Source organism: Narcine bancroftii, chromosome 4, assembly GCF_036971445.1.
Source record: "Narcine bancroftii isolate sNarBan1 chromosome 4, sNarBan1.hap1, whole genome shotgun sequence".
In the NCBI taxonomy this organism is placed as follows: domain Eukaryota; kingdom Metazoa; phylum Chordata; class Chondrichthyes; order Torpediniformes; family Narcinidae; genus Narcine; species Narcine bancroftii.
The window spans coordinates 231,296,191-231,318,327 of record NC_091472.1 but is presented as its reverse complement, the minus strand read 5'-3'; the positions used below and the strand labels follow the sequence as shown (position 1 = coordinate 231,318,327).

General features: G+C 41.6%; 1 protein-coding gene across 2 annotated transcripts in view; it reads right to left on the bottom strand.

Moving 5' to 3' along the window:
• The window catches only part of ndufa10 (NADH:ubiquinone oxidoreductase subunit A10), a 64,331-nt gene that overhangs the window by 17,859 nt on the left and 24,335 nt on the right, over nucleotides 1-22,137 (bottom strand). For both annotated transcript variants that reach the window (XM_069934286.1, XM_069934287.1), the window contains exons 6-8: nucleotides 18,894-18,973; nucleotides 15,278-15,332; nucleotides 6,611-6,696 (exon numbers count right to left, since the gene is read on the bottom strand). In XM_069934286.1, the coding sequence (XP_069790387.1) occupies nucleotides 6,611-6,696; nucleotides 15,278-15,332; nucleotides 18,894-18,973 (221 nt within the window). The remainder of the gene's footprint in view (nucleotides 1-6,610; nucleotides 6,697-15,277; nucleotides 15,333-18,893; nucleotides 18,974-22,137) is intronic.

The following is a 22,137-nucleotide window of genomic DNA, read 5'->3' as shown; positions in this document are numbered from 1 at the left end:
GTGTAGCGATAGTGGCAACGGTATTGGGCCCCACGGGCAACGGCAAGAGTGGGCAGAGAAGGGCGGCACGGGAGAGACTGTGGAGGAGGCAGTTGACCCAGAACCTGACCAAGAATCCCGAGGCAGGGGTGGAAGACTGGGCTGCGCTGGGAGAACAGCCTTACCTGCATCCTGGAGGCAGCAGAGGCAGTGAAATGGCAGAGGTAGCAAAATCAGCAATGATGGCGACAGAGGCAGTGCGTCAGGAATGACACAGAGGGACAAGGGGAGAGTGGTTGACTGGGAGGCCCGTCGTCACAGGCAGGAGAGAGGAAGAAAATGGGGCATAGCGAAGGAGGGGGCTGGTAGCCCTCTATGGAAAATATCATGAAAGCAATGGAGGCAGTAGTTGAGGCCTCCACAAAAAGACAAAGAAATATTTTAAAAGACTTAACAGCAGAAATAAGAGAATTTAGGAGGGCCATGGGGGAGGTATCTGGAAGGGTGAATATGGAGAGGGTCAATAGGATGGAGGACAGTGTAGAAAGGTTATAAAATGATAGAGGCGTGGGGGTAAAGGACAGGCAAAAGATTTGGGATAAACTAGCTATGTTAGAAACCTTAATAGGAGAAATAATATAAAAATTGTAGGACTTTAAAAGGGGAAGGAGGGGAAAGACCCCAATGGAATTTTTAAAAGTTGAATCCCTGAGATATTGGGAATGGAAAGGGCAGGAGAACTTCGGATGGAAGTTCTTCCCCAAATCAGGACCGGGACAAAGACCCCATTCGGACCTCATAAGACTCCAGGGATACCAAGATAGAGAACCAATTCTGCGCACAGCACCAGTGGGTGCGAAACAAAGAGGTGGCTCGTTAGAAGTTAAGGGTGAAAAGGTTCTTTATTTCCCGGATACAAGTGTAGAATTGGTAAAAAGACAGAAGTATTTAAATACGGCAAAAAATAAATAAAAATACATGTATTGGGTTCACATTACTATATTGAGTGACTTTGAAAGCGTTCCTGCATTGGTGGGGGTGGGAGAAGTTTTTTCCAGAAACTAAAGAGGCGCGAGGCTTGCTAAGAGTCTAGTCGCAGGCCAGGTGGATCCCCAGGGAGGATAAAGAGATGGTGATAAGAAGGGATCTGGCTGAACATAATCTATATATAATTAAATTTTATAAATAAAATGGTTACACTTGTTTATCACGAAGGTTGTAAGTTTAAATAGGAAAACTATGTGGGGAACTTTGAGGTGGTGGAATAGGTGGAGAGGTTTGATAGGTGCCACAGGCACGCTCCAGATTGGAGGGGGAGTTGGCGCATGTGTAGGGGATAGGGGCACTGGGAAGGGTAAGAGTGGAGTGGGGAAAGAGGGGAAGGAGAAGGGACCATGTGGGGCTTTTATGTATTATTTTGAATTATTGATTTTGGTTTTGTCAATTTCTTTAGGTTTCATTTTGCATATGGACGTTTCCGCCAGGAGTCGACACAAGGCAAAAGGGATGGAAGGTAAGTAAGTATTGGAGGACAAGAAGAGAGGGGGAGAGGAAGATGAAGAGGCACTGGGGTGATGGACAAAACAATTAAATTATGTTTTAATGTAAATGAGCTAAATGGAATGATCAAGAGAAGAGTCTTGCCACACCGTAAGAAGTTGCAGACAGACAGAGTTCCTGCAGGAAACCCATCTTACGAACCAGGAACATTCCAAATTAAAAAGGGGATGGGTAGGTTAGATGCCAGCGTCGTCCTTCAATTCCAGAGCCAGGGGACTGGCAATCCTAATAGGAAAGAATGTTCCAGTAATGGTCTGGGGAGTGGTCGCTGGCCCAGTCGGGAGGTTCGTGATGATGCATTGTCAAATATACTCAGAATCATGGACACTTATGAATATATAAGCCCCAAATTTCGATGATGAAAAATTCATACAAGATATATTCTTGAATGTATCTGAGAGGGGTGAGAATATATTGATTGGTGGGGATTTCAATTTTTGTCTGGATCTGGCCATGGATAAGTCAGCCAAGAAGGTGACAAGGGCCAAGGTGGCCAAGTCCACCCTGGCCTTCATTAAAGATTTGAACCTCATGGACACTTGGAGAAAGCTGAACACAAGAGAAAAGGATTACTCCTTTTTCTCAAGACAACACAATTCCTAAACTCGAGTTGATTTTTTTTCTGGCATCAGTCCAGTTGGAAAGTAGGATAGTGGAGACTGAGTACATGGTTCAGCTGCTGTCAGACCATTCACCCCTGACTTTGTCCATCATAATGCCAGATAAGCAGGTTACAGAGAATAGATGGAACCTAAACCCATTGCTGTTGGGAAAGCCGGAATTTTGTAGCTTTGTCAGAACTCAGGTAGAACTGTTCTGCGAGATGTACTGTCTCTTTACTTATAGCAATTTTTAAAATTTGGGATACGTTGAAGGGTTATTTAAGGGGCAAGATAATTGGATACATAAAGTGATAAAAAGGAAATACATGAAGGAAATTAATAATTTGGAACAGGACATAGCTCAACTGGAAAAAGATTATCAAAGGTTGGGGTGTAAAGAAAAATATAGGGATTTAGTGAATAAAAAGCTCAAATACAATATGTTGCAGACATACAAAACAGAGAAGCTGATATTAAGATCGAGGCAACAGTATTATGAGCTGGGGGAAAGGGCCCATAAAGTTTTGTCCTGGCAGGTGAGAGTCCACGCGGTCTCTGATTGAGAACAATTAATGTGATTCAAACGAGGAAGGCAAGATTTCATATAAGCCAAAATAAATAAATGATACATTTAGTAAATTCTATAAAGAACTGTATAAATCAGAATTGGTGGGGGTCCCTGCCAAAATAGATGATTTCTTGCTTTCATTGGAATTACCAAATTTGGATCAAGAGGAATAAGACACTCCCTTCTCTAGAGATTGAACATACTCAACATTCTGCAGGTGGGTAAATCCCCTTCAAATTTTATAGAAAATGCAAAGACCTTTTAATGTCCCTCCTTATGAAGGTGGTGGATTAGGCAACAGAGTCTTTTTCAACAGCAATCATTATGGTGATCCCAAAAAAAAGACAGGGATCCATTGAAACCCTCCTCCTAAAGGTCTTTATCATTATTGAATGTAGATTATAGAATTATAGCAAAAACATTGGCCAATAGGTTGGCAAAACATGTGCTGAAAATAACAATCCTGGATCAGGCTGGATTTGTTCAAAAGAGGCAATCAGCATATAACTTAGCTGAATTGCTCAATAGAATGCACCTGGCATAGTTGGGGGAGTGGCCGTATCCCTGGATGCAAAGGCCTTTGATAGGTTGGAATAGGATTTTTTTTGTTGAAGACACTGGAGAAATTTGAACTGGGTCAAACATTTCGCAATTGGATAAGGACATTGTATTATAAACCCCATGGTAAAATAGTCACAAAAGGGAAGAGGTCTCCAGTGTTCCCGCTGAGTCAATCTAGTTGGCAGGGCTGCCCACTGTCCCCAGCTCTGTTCATACTAACTATTGAACCACGGGCAGGAACCATTCGGTGGGATCCAGACATAAAGAGGTTCAAGGTGGGCCAGGTGGAACTCAAAATCAACCTGCTTGCTGACAATGTGTTCGTGTATTTGATGGAACCTGAGGGGTCGTTGACCAGACTGAGGACCCATTCTGGAGGATTACAGGAAAGTCTCTGGTATAAGATTAATCTCAATAAAATCTAGATGTCAAAAGGAGATTATAGACCCCATTAACAGGAAAACCAATTAACGTGGCTGCAGGAAGGCATTAAATACCTAGGTGTAAGAGTAGATAAAAACCTACGCAATTTATATACAAATTAAATGATCTCCCTTTGCTCCAGAAGATCAAGGAGGACCTGGCTAGATGGAAAACTCTGCCCATAACATTGGTGGGCAGAGTTAACTGTGTAAAAAAAAAAATGAAGGTGATGCCAAGACTACAATATCTTTTTCAAACACTGCCCATTTCATTGTCCCAGTACTTTAAAATGTTCAATGGATGTGGCAGAAACTTTTTTTTGGAATAGTAAGGTGTCTAGAGTCTCCATAGAAAAGTTGACATAGGAATACAAATTGGGGGTCTTAAAATTGCCAGATTTTGAAAAAATACTATTGGGCATCCCAGGCAAAGTTCGTGCCTTATTTTTTGAGGGAGGGGGTCCCCCTTCTTGGGCACAAATTGGGTTACATGCAATAGGGTAAAAGATAGCAGGAGAATTTATACAAATGGGATGCCAAATTAGTTTTGAAAAAAAAAACAGATAACCCCATAATAAAACATGTGTGCCAGATGTGGCAAAGAATAAATCGATGTATTGGATTGAGGGTGGGGGTTATCTCCTAAAACACCCTTGACCCAGAACAATTTAAAACCCAAGAAGATCCTGGACACCTGTGCCGGAAGGGGATAAGGTGCATCGAGGATTGTTACTATCAAGGGCATCTCATGCCATTCAAGTAGTTGAGGACCAAATACGAGTTATCGAATAGAAAACTCTTCTGCTTTCTGCAATTAAGGCAACTTTTTAAGGGATAAACTGGGACCAACAATGACTCTGCCTGACTGAAGTGACATGGAGACTCTAATTCAAATGGGGATTGTGTGTAAATTTATCTCTAGGATGTATTCTATAATCCAAAGTGAAGGCCCGAAGATGGGCTTACATTGGTCTAGGGAAAGATGGGAGTTAGACTTGGCCATAACAATTGATGAATGATGGTGGGAAGATTTGTGTTTGGTTAGCATGACAGGAATTGTCAATGCCAGACATATGCTCGTGCAATATAATTTCTTGCATCAGTTATACCTCACACCAACTGATAAAATTACACGTCAAAGCCAGAAATTTCAGAAATGTGCTTTAGGTGCAGTGTGGAGGTAGAAACCTTTGTCCATTCCACCTGGCTGTGAATAAGGGTGAGATCCTTCTGGGAAGCCCTGGGGGAATACACTGAAAAAAATTACTAAGGTGGATTTTCTACAGGATCTGGAATTGTACCATCCAGGGGACATTGGGGAAGTGCAGTTTATTCTGTCCAGACACCAAATTCAGTTGGTGAAGACCGCCTTGTCAGTAGCCAGGAAGTGTATAGCAGTCACATGGATGTGCGACTCCCAGCTAAATATTGCTCGATGGAATACAGAAATAGTGTTTCATTCCCCTGGAGAAAATCACCTACAATTTATGGAAGAGATATGACACATTCATTAAAGTGTGGCAACCGTATATGAGGCACATAGGTGCACAGATATAATTCACGCCTCCCTCCCCCTCCCTGAATAAGAGAAAATAAACAATCCGTCCTAACAGCTAAAGGATTAAGAGTATAAAATGAGGAACACAGTGCAGACAATGTGTGTTTTTGCCCATAGATGTTTTATTTAACACCCGAGGTCCTCTAGCTTTGAGGATTGTTGTCTTTGTCGGTATTTAGGTGGTTTCAGTAGTTTTGTATTTTTATATTTTGGTATTTGTATAATTTAAGGGATAGGGAGGGGAGTGTGTAAGGAGGGGAAATAAGGACACTCTAAATCATATTATGTGGAAAGAGAATATAATATTTTGTTTATTAGATTTGCATGAGTCTTTGGAAAATCAAAAATAAAATATTCAAAATAAATTATTCCCCAGCAGAGTGAATGCTTAGATGGTGAAATGCAGTTCCTTCAACCAGTCCAGGGAATTCTTGGCCACACTGATTGCTGAAGTTTACATTCTGCCTTCAGCAAATGAGGGTGAAACAATGAAGGAGCTTTATGATAGTATCTGTGAGCCCAGACATCCAACCCTGATGGTACCATAATTGTGGCTGGTGATTTCAACTATGCCAGCCTGAAACCTGCCTATCATGGTTTCAACAGTATGTCCACTTTGCCACCAGAGGAGAAAACTCCCTGGATCTGGTGGACACCAGTGTCCCTGAAATATACAAGGCTGCCCCTCGTCCCCACCTTGTTTATTCAGATCACACTTGTGACACTTCCGTCCTGATAACCCTGGCAGACAGACCACTGGAAAAACAAACTAGGTCAATTTGCAGGGAGATCTGGACATGACCGGGGAAAGTGGGTTGGGGGGGGGGGGGGGGGGGGGGAGAACTGCTTGGAGCCTATGGACTGGAGCTATTTCAGGAAGGTGGCCAGCTACAACATTCATGTAAACATCGATGAATCATCCGTTTCAAGTTGGAGGTAGAATGCTCCGATCCCTGGGGATCGTGTACCAGATAAGGGTGGCCCAGTGGAAAAAGCACAAACGATTTCTTATCCCGGGGCACTGCACAGCCAATTAACTGGGATGCCTGTGGAAAAGGGGCAAGTGAAGACCCCTACGAAACCACACACATCATCTTCCAGCTACTCCCATCAGGAAAGAGAAACAGAAGTGTGTGGTGCCTGTGCGTGTATAAAAACAAACACACGCACACTGTGCATATGCATCACTCATCTTATGTTTGGACTTGTGTTTGCAATGTGTTGCACCCAGGACTGGAGAATGCTGTTTCCTTGGGTTGTACTTGTACAATCCGATGATAAATAAACAAACTTCAGAAACAATTGGTTTGAAATAACATTAAAGGAAGTACCCGCCCCAATTAAGTGTGACTGTACTCACAGCTGTCTGAGTAAATGGAAGGAAACATTACTTTGCTCCAGCCATGGTCCTTTATCCCATTTTAAGAGCCCGATGTCTTCAGTAACCTGCAATTACAGTAGCACTTTGGTTAGATACAGTATAATAGCAGATTTTAGTTTTATGGGACTTGGTGAAAAGCAACAAGTTACCCTATTGTATCCTTTGCAAACTTTCTTCACTTTTGACAACTATGCTAATTTTCACCTCATCCTCAAACTCACTATTTATCCCACCATTTGTCCAAATTATTTACAACCACCAGAGGTCGCATCATTTATCCCTATGGACAAATGAGAGGACCCCTCACAAAAGCTGAACATCCCCAACAACCCCATGGTTTTCCAAATCCTATGCCCAAGACTTTTTTCCAACTATTTCCCTTCCACTGATGTAAAATTTATTGGTCTATCATTTTCTTATTTGTCCCTATTGCCCTGGCTACTTTCTAGTCCTCTAGAACGTTCCTTAGAGAAGAGACAAAAATCTTCATCAATGCCCCAGCAATCCCTTCTCTCAATAACTTAAAATAGATCCCATCAAGCTCCGATGACCTATCCATCTTAATGTTCTGCAGTAGAACCAAAATCTCTTCCTTGTTAACATCAATATGTTGCAGAACATCAACCTTCCCACTCCTTGATCTCACTATTCTCTACATCCTTCTCCTTGGTGAACGTCAATGCAAAGCACACTGCCCACTTCCTAATTCCATGCATAAATTCCCCCCTTTGTCCTCGAGTAGTGCCGTCCTCTTGTAAGATATCATTGTTTTTAATGTACATTTAAAATGCTTTCTGCTTGATCCAACTTGTCAAGGGTATTTCATGCAGTCCGAAAGAAGGCCCTAAATTTCATTTAAGTTTCTTCATGCTTCCTTATGGACCCTGATTTCAGCATCCTAAACTTTACACATACTTCATTTTCATTTTTAAGTTCCTGAACCTTGCCTTGCTCATCTTTCTTCTTTACTGAAAACTGCCTGTTTTGAATTCTGATTAAAAGAATAGAAGACATAGACATAAAAGAAGCTAAAATAGGCTATTTGGCCCATGGAGTCTACGCCAACATTTAATCATGAGCTAATCTAGTTTCCCACTACCCGGCCTTCTCCCCATAACTTTTGATGCCCTGGCTACTCAAGAGCCTATCAATCTCACCCTAAATATGTTAAATTACTTGACCTCCATAACCATCTGTACCAACAAATTCCACAGATTCACCACTCTCTGGCCAAAGAAACTCCTCCACACCTCTGTTCTAAGCAGATACCTTTCAATCCTGAAGTTGTGCCTTCTAGTCCTAGACCATGGGAAACAACCTTTCTACATCTACTCTGTCCATGCTTTTCAACATTTGAAATGTTTCAGTGAGATCCCCCTCATTCTCCTAAATTCCAACAAGTACAGGCCAAGAACTGGCAAACATTCCCCAGATGATAACCCCTTCATTCATGGAATTATTCTCATGACTTTCCTCTGAACCCTCTCTAAGGTCAGCACATCCTTTCTTAAATGACAAACCAAAACTGCTCACAATTCTCCAAGTGAGGCCTCACCAATGCCTTATAAAGCCTCAACATCACTGTTATTGTATTCTATTCCTCTTGAAATGAATGCCAGCATTTCATTTCTCTTATTCACTACTGACTCAACCTGGTCATTAAACAAGCCCCACGCATCAGATTTGAACTAACCTTTCCTAATTTGGCATTCCTTTCCCCTCATCTCCCCGCCACACTCAAGGTCCTGAATTATCCTTGTTTGTAATTATCTTAAAAATACTGGAGTTATGATCGCCTGCTGATACTTGTTTCTCCATACAAGATCTAGTATGGTCGCTTCCTTGGGTGGATCATCTACATGTTGCCGCAAGAAAATCTGCTGGATGTATTTAAATTCTGCCCCATCTCTGCCTCTGACAATAAGAATTCCCAGTCAATATTAGGGAAATTTCATAATTCCAGCCAAAAAGGTCTTACTTTATCACAAGACCATGTTGAATGTAAAAAGGTTCCCAAGTCTTTGCCACATCTGAAACACTAATCTGATTTCCACTTAAATTCTGTGGCATGAGATATAGCTAATGTCACGTGACAGCACTTCCCCTTACCTCGTCAGAGGACACACTCGCTACCAATCAAGGTTTGGTTCCATGCCACCCATTAGTGCACACCATGCTGATGGAACCATGTAAATTACTTGGACTGGACTCTCCAGCCTGACTGTACTTGGTCTTGGGCCATTCGTTATTGTAATTGGATTAACTCTCCTGGAACCAAGTCATTGGCACTGAGCTATTGTTCACTCCTAACAACCTGGGCTGGAACCTCCAGTATTTTAAAGGTGCCACGCCCTCTTTGTTCTCTCTCTTTGACAGCTAGGAACCACCCTGCTTCACTCCTGGCCTAGAAATGTGGAAGAGTGCTGGAGAAACTGTTGGTAAGATGAGCACTGTTAAAAGGGTTGGGAGCGTTTAATTAGTGTCCCTTGTAGCAAAGAGCCGTGTCTGCACTGAGTCGGGGTGGGGGGGGGGGGGGGGCATCGTAGTGATTTCATCCTCTCTAAGCAGCTGCATCCTTCCCCCTGCACAGTCCTTCTCTCATCTCTTTTTCATCCCTCCCTACCACATCTGAAACATCAAAACCCTGGTGTGAAGGCCTAAACTTCACCTTCCCCTCAATTCCTCCACTCTGATCCTCATCCTGCAAGGATATTGATGCCATTCCAGTTTTGGAGTGGTGCCACTTGCCCTGGGAGAAATCCCAATAATCCACAGACCTGAAAACCACCCCCACCCCTCCAACTTCTGTCCCACATAGAGCTCTTCAACCACACATTTAATTGTACTATTTTCCTATTTCTGACTTGGCATGCCTCATTTTTATACACTGCTAAGCTTCTCTGCACCAAACAAACAGATGTTCATCTCTAATTTGCTTTTTAAAATGTTCTTAAAGTTTAAGCTGGATCTAAAGTCTTGATGTTGCCACTGTTTTTTAATGCTCAAAACTGGCTTGCTAAATATTTAAACTGGGTGGGAGAGCACTATTCAGTAAAAGAACTTGTGTAATTCTTAAATTTCAATGGTGGTCCAAGGATGGGGTTGAAAGAAGTAGAACAAAAGTGCTCACTAACAGCTTGCAGATGATATCCGGGCCGGCTACTACCACAAACAATGAAGTAAAGTATTTGAGATCATGCAATTCATGGCCTGGCTCTGCTTAAAAGTGGATCTGTCAACACTGGGGATTCAGAATGGAAACTATGATATGTCTTCTCTCTTTGGCTTAGTTTCGCGGACGAAGATTTATGGAGGGGTATGTCCACGTCAGCTGCAGGCTCATTTGTGGCTAACAAGTCTGATGCGGGACAGGCAGACACGGATGCAGGGGAAAATTGCTTGGTTGGGGTTGGGTGTTGGGTTTTTCTTCCTTTGTCTTTTGTCAGTGAGGTGGGCTCTGCGGTCTTCTTCAAAGGAGGTTGCTGCCCGCCGAACTGTGAGGCGCCAAGATGCACGGTTTGAGGCGATATCAGCCCACTGGCGGTGGTCAATGTGGCAGGCACCAAGAGATTTCTTTAGGTGCACGAGGTTTAACATGCAAACCTCCACAGAGCGGAGAAGTGAAACAAGGAGTTAAGAGCATATCTGCATGGTGGAAAGAAGCTCTTATCTTTGAAATGTTTTAATTCTAAGTTCCACCTAAACTAAAACATCCAATAGGAAAAAGAGTACAAGTTCAGAGCAAACCATGGATAAAAAAGATTGCCACTTGAAATTTTAACATTCTTGTAAAACAATGAAGTTCATTGTTCACAGTCCCTTCAGCAGTAGAACTCAATAGCACATCATAAATCATTTTTTTTTAAGAGGCTGTGGTGATGAGCAATGTCCTTCACCTTCAGATCTGGAGCCTGGATTCAAACTCCTGGAATGATAAAATCACTGTAAATGTTGAACATTAATGAGATTGGGCAATCTTGCCACAATTCTTAAAGTCCTGCCTGAATTCTTAAAATTAGCTGTCAACTACAAAACTGAAGGGAAACTGATAGTTTCATTTGCAGGGCTTAGTCTTGGCTGGAGAGACAAATGGCAGCATCACAACAATGGAGGCTGAGGCTAGAATGAAGTCCTATCATCAAGGGTCCTTTATACCTGGTCAGTGCTTAAAAGAGTCAGCAAATGGATGAGTGTCAGAAAAGCCATTTACACAGTGGAATCATACTTGGATTTTGAGAAGACTCTTGACACAGGAGTCTGCTAAACAAGATTGGAGCCCATGGTATTATGGGAAAGGTACCAGTATGGATAGAAGATTGGCTGTCTGGTCAAAGGCAAAGAGTGGTAATAAAGGAGACCTTCTCTGGCTGGGGTCGGTGTTGAATCCGCTACTTTTCACCTTATTTGTAAAGGACTTGGATAACTAAATTGATAGCTCTGTGGCAAGTTTACAGACGATATTAAGAGAAGTGGACTGCCTGGTAGAGTTGAGCAAGGAGGGAGTCTGCAGAAGCACTTGGAGAGGTTGACAGAATGGGAAAAGCAGCGGCAGATGGAACACAGCGTAGGGAAATATGTGTTAATGCACTCTGGTAGAAGACATAGAAAAGGCACCCATTTTCTAAATAGGGAGGGAATTCACAAGTGGCGGTCCAAAGGAACTAAGGAGTCCTAGTGCAGGATTCCAGAAAGGTTGACTTGTGGGTTGAGTTGGTAGTAAGGAAGACAAAAAGGGCACTACTCAGGAGGAAGAGAAGATTAAAAACAGAGATCTAATACTGAAGCTTTAAGTCAGACCACATTTGGATTATTGTGAACCGTTTTGGCCACCATATTTAAGGAAGGAAGCAGTGGTATTGGAGAGGATCCAGAGATTTATGCAAATGATCCTGGGGACAAAATGTTAACATATGAGGGACATTTGATGGTTCTGGGTCTGTACTCACTGAAGTTTAGAAAGATGAGCAGGGTCTCACTGAAACCGACTGAAAGGGTGAGATAGAGTGGACATGCAGAAGATTATTCCAGTAGTGGGAGAGTCTATGACCAGAGGGCACAGCATCAGAATAAAAGGACATCCATTTAGAACAGAGATGACGAGAAATTTTTTCAGCCAGAGGGTGGTGAAGCCGTGGAATCCATTACCACAGATGGCTCTGGAGGCCAAGTCACATATTTAAAGCAGAGATCGATAGGTTCTTGATGAATAAATGTGTTAAGGGTTATCGAGAGAAGGAAAGAGAATGGGGATGAGCAACAAAAAAACCATATCAGCCATAATTTGAGTAGTGGAGCAGATTTGGTGGGCCGACTAGCCTAATTCTTCTCCTACATCTTATGGTCTAAAACAGCCATTCTCAATTGGGATCATACGGGTGGCCCCTGGGGGTGGGTGGGGCGGGGGCACAGCACATTTAAGGGGGGAGGGGTGGGTCACAGACTGAAATCATAAAATATTTTTTGTTTTTTTTTATGTCGTCGGTTGGAGAAAAGTATGGAAGAAACCAACTAAACTTGACTGCTTCACTGGGAAGGGGGCCCATAGGACTTTGACCAGAGTCCTGGGATTGGGGGGGGGGTGGGGGGGTGGTGGGGAGCATAGCAAATAAAAAGGTGAGTAATGGCTGATCTAAAACATAAAACAAAATTAAATACATCTTAAATAACTTGCTGGTAAGCATACCATTAATCTTTACCAGATTTCCTTCTCTCCAGTTTCAAAATACAGTGCCTTACATATCCATAACAGCACAGTTTAAGACTGCCCAAATAATATCTCCATGATTGTTTGGGAGGGGTGAAAAAGGGCACTACTCCAGCAGTATTACAATGATAAATGTAATACTCTTAACCTTTTTGCTGAGGGCTTTAGCAGCGTCAGCTTCACATAAAATTAAACCGGGCTAGGGCAGGCTTTTTCCACTCATTTATTCTGGCAGGAGATGGTTCCAGCAGTGTAATGCACACCAGCCCCTGAGTAAATGCAACATGCAGATCAAACAAGCTGAAAGACTTTGTGTGGTGAAGTTTGTTTTTATAATTGAAATAAACCCAAAATGAGATGTAGTACTTAATGGCTTTGATACGGAAATAAAATGTCAACTTGGATTTAGTTGAAGGACAGTAACCAATACTTGAAACCAAGGCTTGCATAGTATAAATCTTCCACATTTTAACTCTTCAAAATAAATCAGTTCAGTAAATTTAAAATAGATATAATAGAGAAAAAAATATCAAAGTATCAGATGAAGCTGAAAAGGGATACAAATTCTCAAAATAATGACCCATACTTTTACTGAAAATGAGTTATAGAGGTTTACAAATGTATAATTTACAGACGTACATTTTCACAGGCTTGATCCTGTTCAGAGTAGAAACACCTTTTTAAGTGCTGCAGTGCCACCACTACCATGCTTCAGTTGCCCAGGTCCAAAGCTCTTGAAATTGTTTCTGAAGAATGCCGGTGATGACCGGGTCACCGTGAGCCAAATCACATCAAGTGAGCCTGTTTCAGATTTCCTCTCCATCTTCTGATGTCTTTAGCGATTTCTGTGACCAGCATTTGAGTTGAAAAAATGGATCTATACATCGATGTGTAATAATTTACAGGTAGATGAAGAATGTCAGGTAGAATGTAAAGACTGGCCAATCTTGGAACTAATGGAATGTTTACAAACTAGAATAAATTGGCCTGATGTATTTATAGATGGGAAATGCACAAGGACACAGGGTTTCGACTATTCTGCACATTTAATGGTTACAGGTTTCATTATCAAAACCCTGCACCAGAGAGAGAACAATTTATGCCTCTAGATCATTTGAAACAATTGTTTGCATTGCTTCTATTACTGACATCATCAGAGGGGAGTAAAATTATTTGCTTTTGCATTTTTAATGATGGTATCTCAATCAAAACATTAACATTTGGGTTATTTAAAATAAAGAAATGGCAGTTCTATTGACATTTTGACATGTTGGGCTATTTTGATGCTGGACAGAATTGTCTGGTCAAACCACGTGCATTAACCTTTCAAATCCCCATTCTACCTTTCAAAATAACTCACATCAACAAAAGGCACCTGCCACTTTCCCACGTAATGAGCATTTTTTCCTGCTTAGAATGCAGCCTCTATTTTCCCAATACAGGTTTATGACTAAAAATTAATATTTTAAAATACAAAGGAATTATTTTCTCTGTTAGATGCAATCACAGATGTGAAAGGGACAAAAACAATTGCTCTCCTGTTGTTCATGGTATCATGGTAAACAGTTACGCCAAATTTGCCCAAATATTGATCAAACAGATATGCTCAGGCCTGAAACGTTGACTGCTTTTTCCTTCCTATGGATGCAGCCTGACCTGGTGAGTTTCTCCAGCATTTTTGTGTATTGCTTTACAATTTTGCTTACAGAAAATAAGTGCCCGTTGTTCATAAATTTTTTGACAACGATTAATGGGCACGGTTGGCGTAGCAGTTAATGCAGCGCCGTTACAGTGCCAGCGATTGGATCTGGGGGTTCAAATCCCACACTGTCTGCAAGGAGTTTGTACATTCTCCCCATGTCTCTGTGGGTTTTTTCCTGGGGCTCTGGTTTCCTCTCACCCCTCAAAAAATGTACTGAGGTGTCGGTTAGTGGGGTGTAAATTGGGTGGCATGGACTCGTAGGGCCAATTTGGCCTGTTATAGAGTTCTGTTAGTCAAAAAAAAAATTACATTTAAAAATGTTTTTTTAATTAATTTGAAGACAGTGCATAGTTGGAAACAAAGCACAAGGTGAGAGGTTCCTCTGGAGAAACCTGATGCAGGGGCCTCACATTTAACAGATGTTTCATTTTGTATCACTCAGACGCAACCAGCTAACATCTCTTAAGACACAAATTATCAGGCAGTCAGGTTTAGTAATATTCCAAGATTATCAGCATGGCTAAATCAGCAGTTAGCACCACACTATTTGTAAGGCATTTGCACGTTCTTCCTGTGATCTACATTGGTTTCCGCTGGGTGCGCCAGTTTCCTCCCATCCTCCAAAAACATACGTAGGTTAATTGGGTGGCACAGTCTTGTGGGCCTATTAATGCTCTGGATCTCTAAATTTAAATTTTAAATGAAAAATGTGCTTACTGCATCCTATAAACAACCAAGATTTCTTGCCAATAAGCATTCTAGTGATCAAATGGATAGAAGAAAAACAAATTAGATTCAGATTCAAGGCTGAGTGGAAAATTACACTAAATTATGGTGATGATTCAATTTTGTGGCTCGAACTTCAAAATAGCTGTCTGAGAAGAATCAAGCAGTGATGCCCTGGAAGAGACAAAGTAGTGGAACACCTAACAACTTAGTGAGGTAGGCATATTCCCCCAGCCTACTAAATTGATTCATTGTGCCCAATTTGAAAGAAAACCAGGTAGTAAAGAATAGTTCCAGGAGACACAATGGAAGGGAACCTTCAAGAAGCATCCATAACTGTGGTGAAAAGAGGAGAGAATTACAAAGACTGGGGCTTAAAATTTCCTTTTGCTCATTTTGACCCATTCCACATAAAGAGGAGCAGGGTGGAAAACATTTCATTGAAGAAAGTGGAACAACAAAAAGCTTGGGGTAAAGCGTTAGTGGGGAGTAAAGCAATTCTAATAATTCTTACCATCTCTTCACTGGGTGCTTTGATTGCTTCATAGTGTAAAACATTAGATGTCTCACTGAAAAAGCAAAGTTATTACTGTTAGAACTCGAATAGTTATTGTGCAAGCCATCCAGTGTTTTAGGGATGTTTCAGAATAGGAAATTACTAGTTTCTGCAGATGAACTGCGTTACACAAGTGACAAAATGGCCAGTCTAATGAGTGATATTAATAACAGAGAAAAATGATCCCCTTGGCCCTTCCTGTTCCCTTTTCTCCTTTTCAAACATTGGCTGATTTTCTGGACTATTGGATATTAACCTTGTTTTAATTAATTCACTTTTTTTGGCTGATACACTACAATCTAATGGATTTTCCAGTGAAGCAAATGAGCCCTGGTCATCCACTGGAATGGGGATCCCCATGAACCAGTAGGAACAGGGGTCCCTGTGCCCCAAGAGTAACTACAGGAACAGGGGCCATCATGCTCATGAGAGAGCTGCTGAAATGGGGACTTCTTGCACCCAGGATAGTAACAGGAATAGGCCCCCCAAGAGTAGCAACACGAACAGGGCTGCTGTGCTCCCAGGAACATGTGTCCTCAGGGCAGCCACAGGGGTGAGGGCCGCTGTGTGCCAAACACTGAGCTATTGGGATTTCTGAACAAATGGATAGTATATTATTTGGGTAATCAATAACCTGTCGCTTTGTGTTATTTAGTTTTGTGTTATTCCTTCATATTGAAGTGGTCTTATAATGGCAACTTACTAAAGGAAAGTCCGGTGAAAAGTTCTTGAAGGCAAACATTCACAATTACAGCTGCTGCGTTCCGGGAAATTAATCCCAATTTTATGGAACACAGTCTGTGTAAAAAGATTGTAATGGGAATTCCCGGTCCAAAATTTTACCTCCACGACTCAGCCATTTTTATGGATCGCCTGCAGTCTAAACTGAACTGGTGATCCACAAACAATGGGCTAATAAACAGGACATAAATAGTGCACTTCAGGCATTCTGTTTAAACCTGCAGTGTGATATGGATATTTGGAGTTTTAGTCGGTCCTGTGTGAACGGCCACTCTGGGAAGGTAGGGAGACACTTCAGAAGGGAAAAAAAAATGCAAGTTCTATTTTTTTTTAAAAAAGTAAATGAATCAAGTACTAATTACTTGATTGCTGCAGGGTAGGAGTGTACTATAAGAATACCACATGGCAACAAACTCATAGCAAGATGTGGATACAGGATGAAAAGAACATTTGGAAAACTGGTTAAACAAAAAACGTATTTCACAATGAGGCTGCTTTGACAAAATGAGCAAATAAACATTCCTTAAAAGGCAAATGATATGCAAAATCATTCAATATGTTAAGAATTATGCATACAAGAGAATTTTTCTGTAAAGGTCAGTTATGCAATTTTATTTAAAGCAGGCATTCAAAAATAAATTCAGAATCTTAGCAATGCATTAAGAGTTTAGGATTGCCATTTTTAAAACACGCGTTATTTTTTCCAGAGCAAATAACATCGGCGTCTGGCCTTTATGGTTTTGATGCAGGAGCAGATTTCTGTCAAGTATTAATGTATCCTAGATTTTGTACTTTAAATGGACGAGGTGGGGGGGAGGTAGGGAGGGTGGGATGGGAGGAGGGGGGGGGGAGAAAATGGCACTGTATATATTTGAAAAGGAAAAAGTATGTATCATGGTTAATGTGGTTTATGGTGTGAAAAATTTAAAAAAAATATTCCACATGACATTTTGCTTAAATGTCACAAAGGCAAGCACAATTAAATGTTAACTTACCAGGCTGTGGGTCTGGAAAGCCCAGCTTGTATATTCATTATACAAAATTTGTTACAATTTAAAATCACCACAAGACAACATTGGCAAATGAGGAACAAATGTGACCAGGATCAAAATCTAAATTAATTCAAGAGAGATTCTGGGTGCAGTTATTCAGTTCAAAAGGCAGGGAAGTTGACTGTTGCTGTGTCTGCATTGGTAGCTGAGAGTTGAACAGTGGCAGTAGAGGGTGCAGTGTGTGGGATAGAACCATAGAACACTACTGCACAGACACAGGCCTTTTGTCCCTTCCACACTCTGCTGAACTATTATTCTGCCTCGTCCCACTGACCTGCACCTGGACTACATTCCTCCCATCCATTAATCACTCTAAATTTTGCTTAAATTTCAAAATTGAGCCTGCATTTACCAATTCAGCTGGCAGCTCTTTCCACACTCCCACCACTCTCTGTAGAGTAAGTTGCCTCAATGACTATCACCCAGCAGCACTCAGATCTACTGGGATGAAATGCTTTGAGAGATTGATCATGGCCAGAATTAACTTGTAAAGATCTGGAGCCACTACAATTAGCCTACCACCACAATGCTGTATAGCAGATGGAGGAGAGAAATTTGGAAGAAAAACATCAGCTCGAGCTGGTAAGCTCAGTAAATCCACACTGCTGACTCGTGACTGCACTGCCAGATTCAGTTCAAAGAGAATAATCAAGTTTTTGGCCTCATTGGCAACAACGACGAGTCAGTTGCCAGGGAGGACGTTGGCAGGCTCGTCGCAGGGACAAGACGTGGAGATCATTGTGGAGTTCAGGAGGACGAAGAACGACTTCTCTCCATTACACATCAATGGCTTTGTCATAGTGGAGAGCATAAAGTTCCTTGGTGTACATATAACGGATAACCTATCTTGGAGTCACAACTCCTCCTCACTGTTCAGGAAGATGCAGCAGTCCCTACACTTTGTAAGGAGGTTCAAAAGGGCAAGGCTACCAGCCTCCATTTTGGCAACATTTTACAGGAGCATGTTTGAGAGTGTCCTGTCTGCCTGCATCATTGTATGGTAGATGCAAAGCAGACAGGAAATCAATACAGATGATCATTAAAACAGCAGAGAAGATCACTGGGGGCCCCTTTTCCTCTACTGATGACATTCACTGGGGCCTTTATTTCAATAGGGCTCAAAAACTTATGGAGAACCCTTTCTAACCATCAAGGAGATACAGAAGCATTAAAATCAGGGCTGTCAGGATTGGAAATGGCTTCTTCCCGCAGGCTGAGGTTGATGAACAGTATCCTATAACCGTGTAAATCATCCCAAAATATTTATATATATAATACACAGGTATTCCCTGACATCACCTATGTGACTTACGGCCATCAGTAAACACCACCGACAAAAACGTAAAAAAATATAAAAATTATGCTTTTACAGGTGAAAGTCAGGCCAATCTATGGAAAATAATGCTTCTCGTGAGAAGTTGCCAGCAGTGGCCAACCTCTCGCAAGAGTTGGTCTTGGTGGCTGCCCTGTTGTATTTGAAAAACCATCACAATGATACAGTGCAATTTCGACATGCGTCAATTTCAAGATACAACGGGTCGGCCAGAACAGAACACGCACATAAGTTGAGGAGTACCTCTATTTTAAATTATTTCTACATGTAGATATGTGATTATCAGCATGTGCATGCACCGTGGTCTGGAGAAATGCTGATTTGTCTGGTTGCATATATACAGTCAGATGGTAATAAACTTGATAAATAGTTCGTACCGCATTCATTGAAAACTCATCAACTCCATGCAATGAACAAAAAAATTAACTCTGGGTTCCAGTTCACTTACCGCATCTCTGGAAGGAAAGACTTTTTGTATACGTCTTCAATACTTTCCAGATAAGCTGTAGAAACATTATTTTCATAAGTCTGGAAAGAAAAAGGCAGCTCAGTGAGATACAAATGAAGATGTGTGTGTGAGTGTGTTTCAATTAAAAAAAATGAAATTAAAATCTCTGAAAGAAACAGACTTGATCCATCCTCCAATCCAACACAATTCTGTTAAAACCATAGATCACTAGAACCAGAAGAGCTAGAAACAGGCCATTCAACCCATTTAGGCTGTGCTGAACTATTATTCTGCCTCAACCCAATGACCTGAACCATAACCTTGCATACCCCTCTCAAGCACATATCTATCCAAATTTTACTTTAATGACAAAATTGAGTCCGCATTCACCACTTCAGCTGGCATCTCATTCCACACTCTCACCACTCTCTGTGTGAAGTTTCCCCTAGTGTTCCCTTTAAACATCTCATCTTTCACCCTTAACCCCTTTCCTCTAGTTCTTGTCTCACCTATCCTCAGTGGAAAAAGCCTACTGACTTTGCTCTGTCTATATCTCTCATAATTTTGTATACCTCTGTCAAATGTCCCCTCATTCCTTTGTGCTTCAGGAAATGAAGTCTTAACCTGTTTAACCTTTCCCTGTAGCTCGGTTTCTCAAGTCCCGGCAACATCTTTGTCAATCTTCTCTGCACTCTTTCAATCTATTTGATATCTCTCCAATAGTTTGGTGACCAAAACTACACACAATACTCCAAATTTGACCTCACCAATGTCTTGTACAACTCTCTTTAAAATCTATCAACCTGTGATGCTACTTTCAAGGAATGATGTGCCTGTATTCCCAGATACCTCTGTTTTACTGCACTCCTCAGTGTCTTACCGTTTACCATGTACGTCCTACTTTGCTCAGCACACTCAAAGTACAACACCTCAAACTTGTCTGGATTAAGTTCCATCTGCAACTTTGTAACCCATTTTTCCAGCTGGTCCAGATCCAGAACTTGCAAGCTTTGAAAGTCACACCTTTGATTTTTGTGTCATCTGCAGACTTACTGCTCCAATTTATGTTTTCATCCAGATGGTTAATATAGATGACAAACAACAATGGGCCTAGCACTGATCCCAGAGGCATATTATTAATCACAGGCCTCCAGTCAGAGAGGGGATCATCTACTACCATTGGCTTCTGCAAAGCCAATGCTGAATTCCTGATTCTGCTGGGAATATCAAGAGGACAAAAAATGGAAGTGGTGCTTTTTTTTGTGTCAAATTCATGTTGAGTCTTAATGGTGAAAAATTTTGGCAATGGGATTGACAAAATTTATGGAGACAGTTATGTTTGTTCAGTAAAGAACTGATTTAATAAAAACAGAAAATGTTGGGAAAACCCAGCAGGTCAAGCAGCATCAGAGGAGAGAGAATCGGTCAACGTTTCGAGTTTGGGACCCTTCATCAGAACTATGAAAGTTACAGAAGATTACTATCTCAACATGAATACAGAGTTACTCAACCTTACTGACTAATTTCCTTTGTGGGACCTTGTCAAAGGCCTTACTAAAGTCCATGTGGACATCTTTCATGGCCTTTTCTCCATCAACCTTTCTGCTAGCCTCCTCAAAAAACTCATCAAGATTGGTTATACACAACGTATCACACACAAGGCATGTTGACTATCAACAATCAGTCCCTGATATACAAATATATATCCAATTGCTTAGAATACCTTTCAATAATTTACTCACTAATGACATCATATAACTGGCCTATTATTTCCCAGATTATTCAGAAGGCCTATCGTCCATCACTTTAACCGTGGCCAAAGATATACAATATCTGCCGGAGCCCCTGCAATTTCTACACTACCCTCCCTCAAGATCCGAGGGAATATTTTGTTAGGGCTGGGAATTTAGCTACCCTTAAATGCCTCAGGACTGCAAGCACCTCCTCCTCTTTAATCTGTATAGTTGCATTCAAGAGCCTGCAAATAACTCAAGTAGATAGTGGAAAAAAAATCTATATTAAATCTGGTTTAAAATATAGCATATTATGTGAATTGCTTTGAAATTCTAATGTGCAAAACATGGCCACATATCCTTAGAATGCCAAATCACAGAAACAGGCCAAACTAATTTTCCATCTAGTCCCATAATACACAGAAATAAATTCAATAATCTGTGAAACAAACATTGCTGCTCTTCTGGTGATGTTGAGTGAGCGGTTAAAATTTGTCAGGATGTCAGAATGCTCTCTTTCAACAGCTCCATAGAATACATAACATCTTCCTGAATGGCCAGCGAAGATAGCTGACAGCTGCCCAACAATTTATGCGTGGTCAAGACTCAGCATCTTGAACCAGAATGCTGACTAAAATTAGACAAGGGCCCTGGAGTTCAGAATCAACTTACAATGAGTCTTGCTCACTCATTATTCCCATTCCCACTTGACAATGTCCTAAGACTTGAGTTTAAACTTTTCCTTTGTATGTTCAGATATTTGGAGCAGAGTTTCATCTTCTTCTGTAACTTTCATAGTTCTGATGAAGGGTCCCAGACTCGAAACGTTGACCGATTCTCTCTCCTCTGATGCTGCTTGACCTGCTGGGTTTTCCCAACATTTTCTGTTTTTATTAAATCAGTTCTTTACTGAACAAACGTAACTGTCTCCATCAATTTTGTCAATCCCATTGCCAAAATTTTTCACCATTAAGACTCAACACGAATTTGACAAAAAAAAGCACCACTTCCATTTTTTGTCCTCTTGATATTCCCAGCAGAACTTCTTTGGCTTCTTCTTTGGCTTGGCTTCGCGGACGAAGATTTATGGAGGGGGTAAAAAGTCCACGTCAGCTGCAGGCTCGTTTGTGGCTGACCAGTCCGATGCGGGACAGGCAGACACGATTGCAGCGGTTGCAAGGGAAAATTGGTTGGTTGGGGTTGGGTGTTGGGTTTTTCCTCCTTTGCCTTTTGTCAGTGAGGTGGGCTCTGCGGTCTTCTTCAAAGGAGGCTGCTGCCCGCCAAACTGTGAGGCGCCAAGATGCACGGTTTGAGGCGTTATCAGCCCACTGGCGGTGGTCAATGTGGCAGGCACCAAGAGATTTCTTTAGGCAGTCCTTGTACCTTTTCTTTGGTGCACCTCTGTCACGGTGGCCAGTGGAGAGCTCGCCATATAATACGATCTTGGGAAGGCGATGGTCCTCCATTCTGGAGACGTGACCCATCCAGCGCAGCTGGATCTTCAGCAGCGT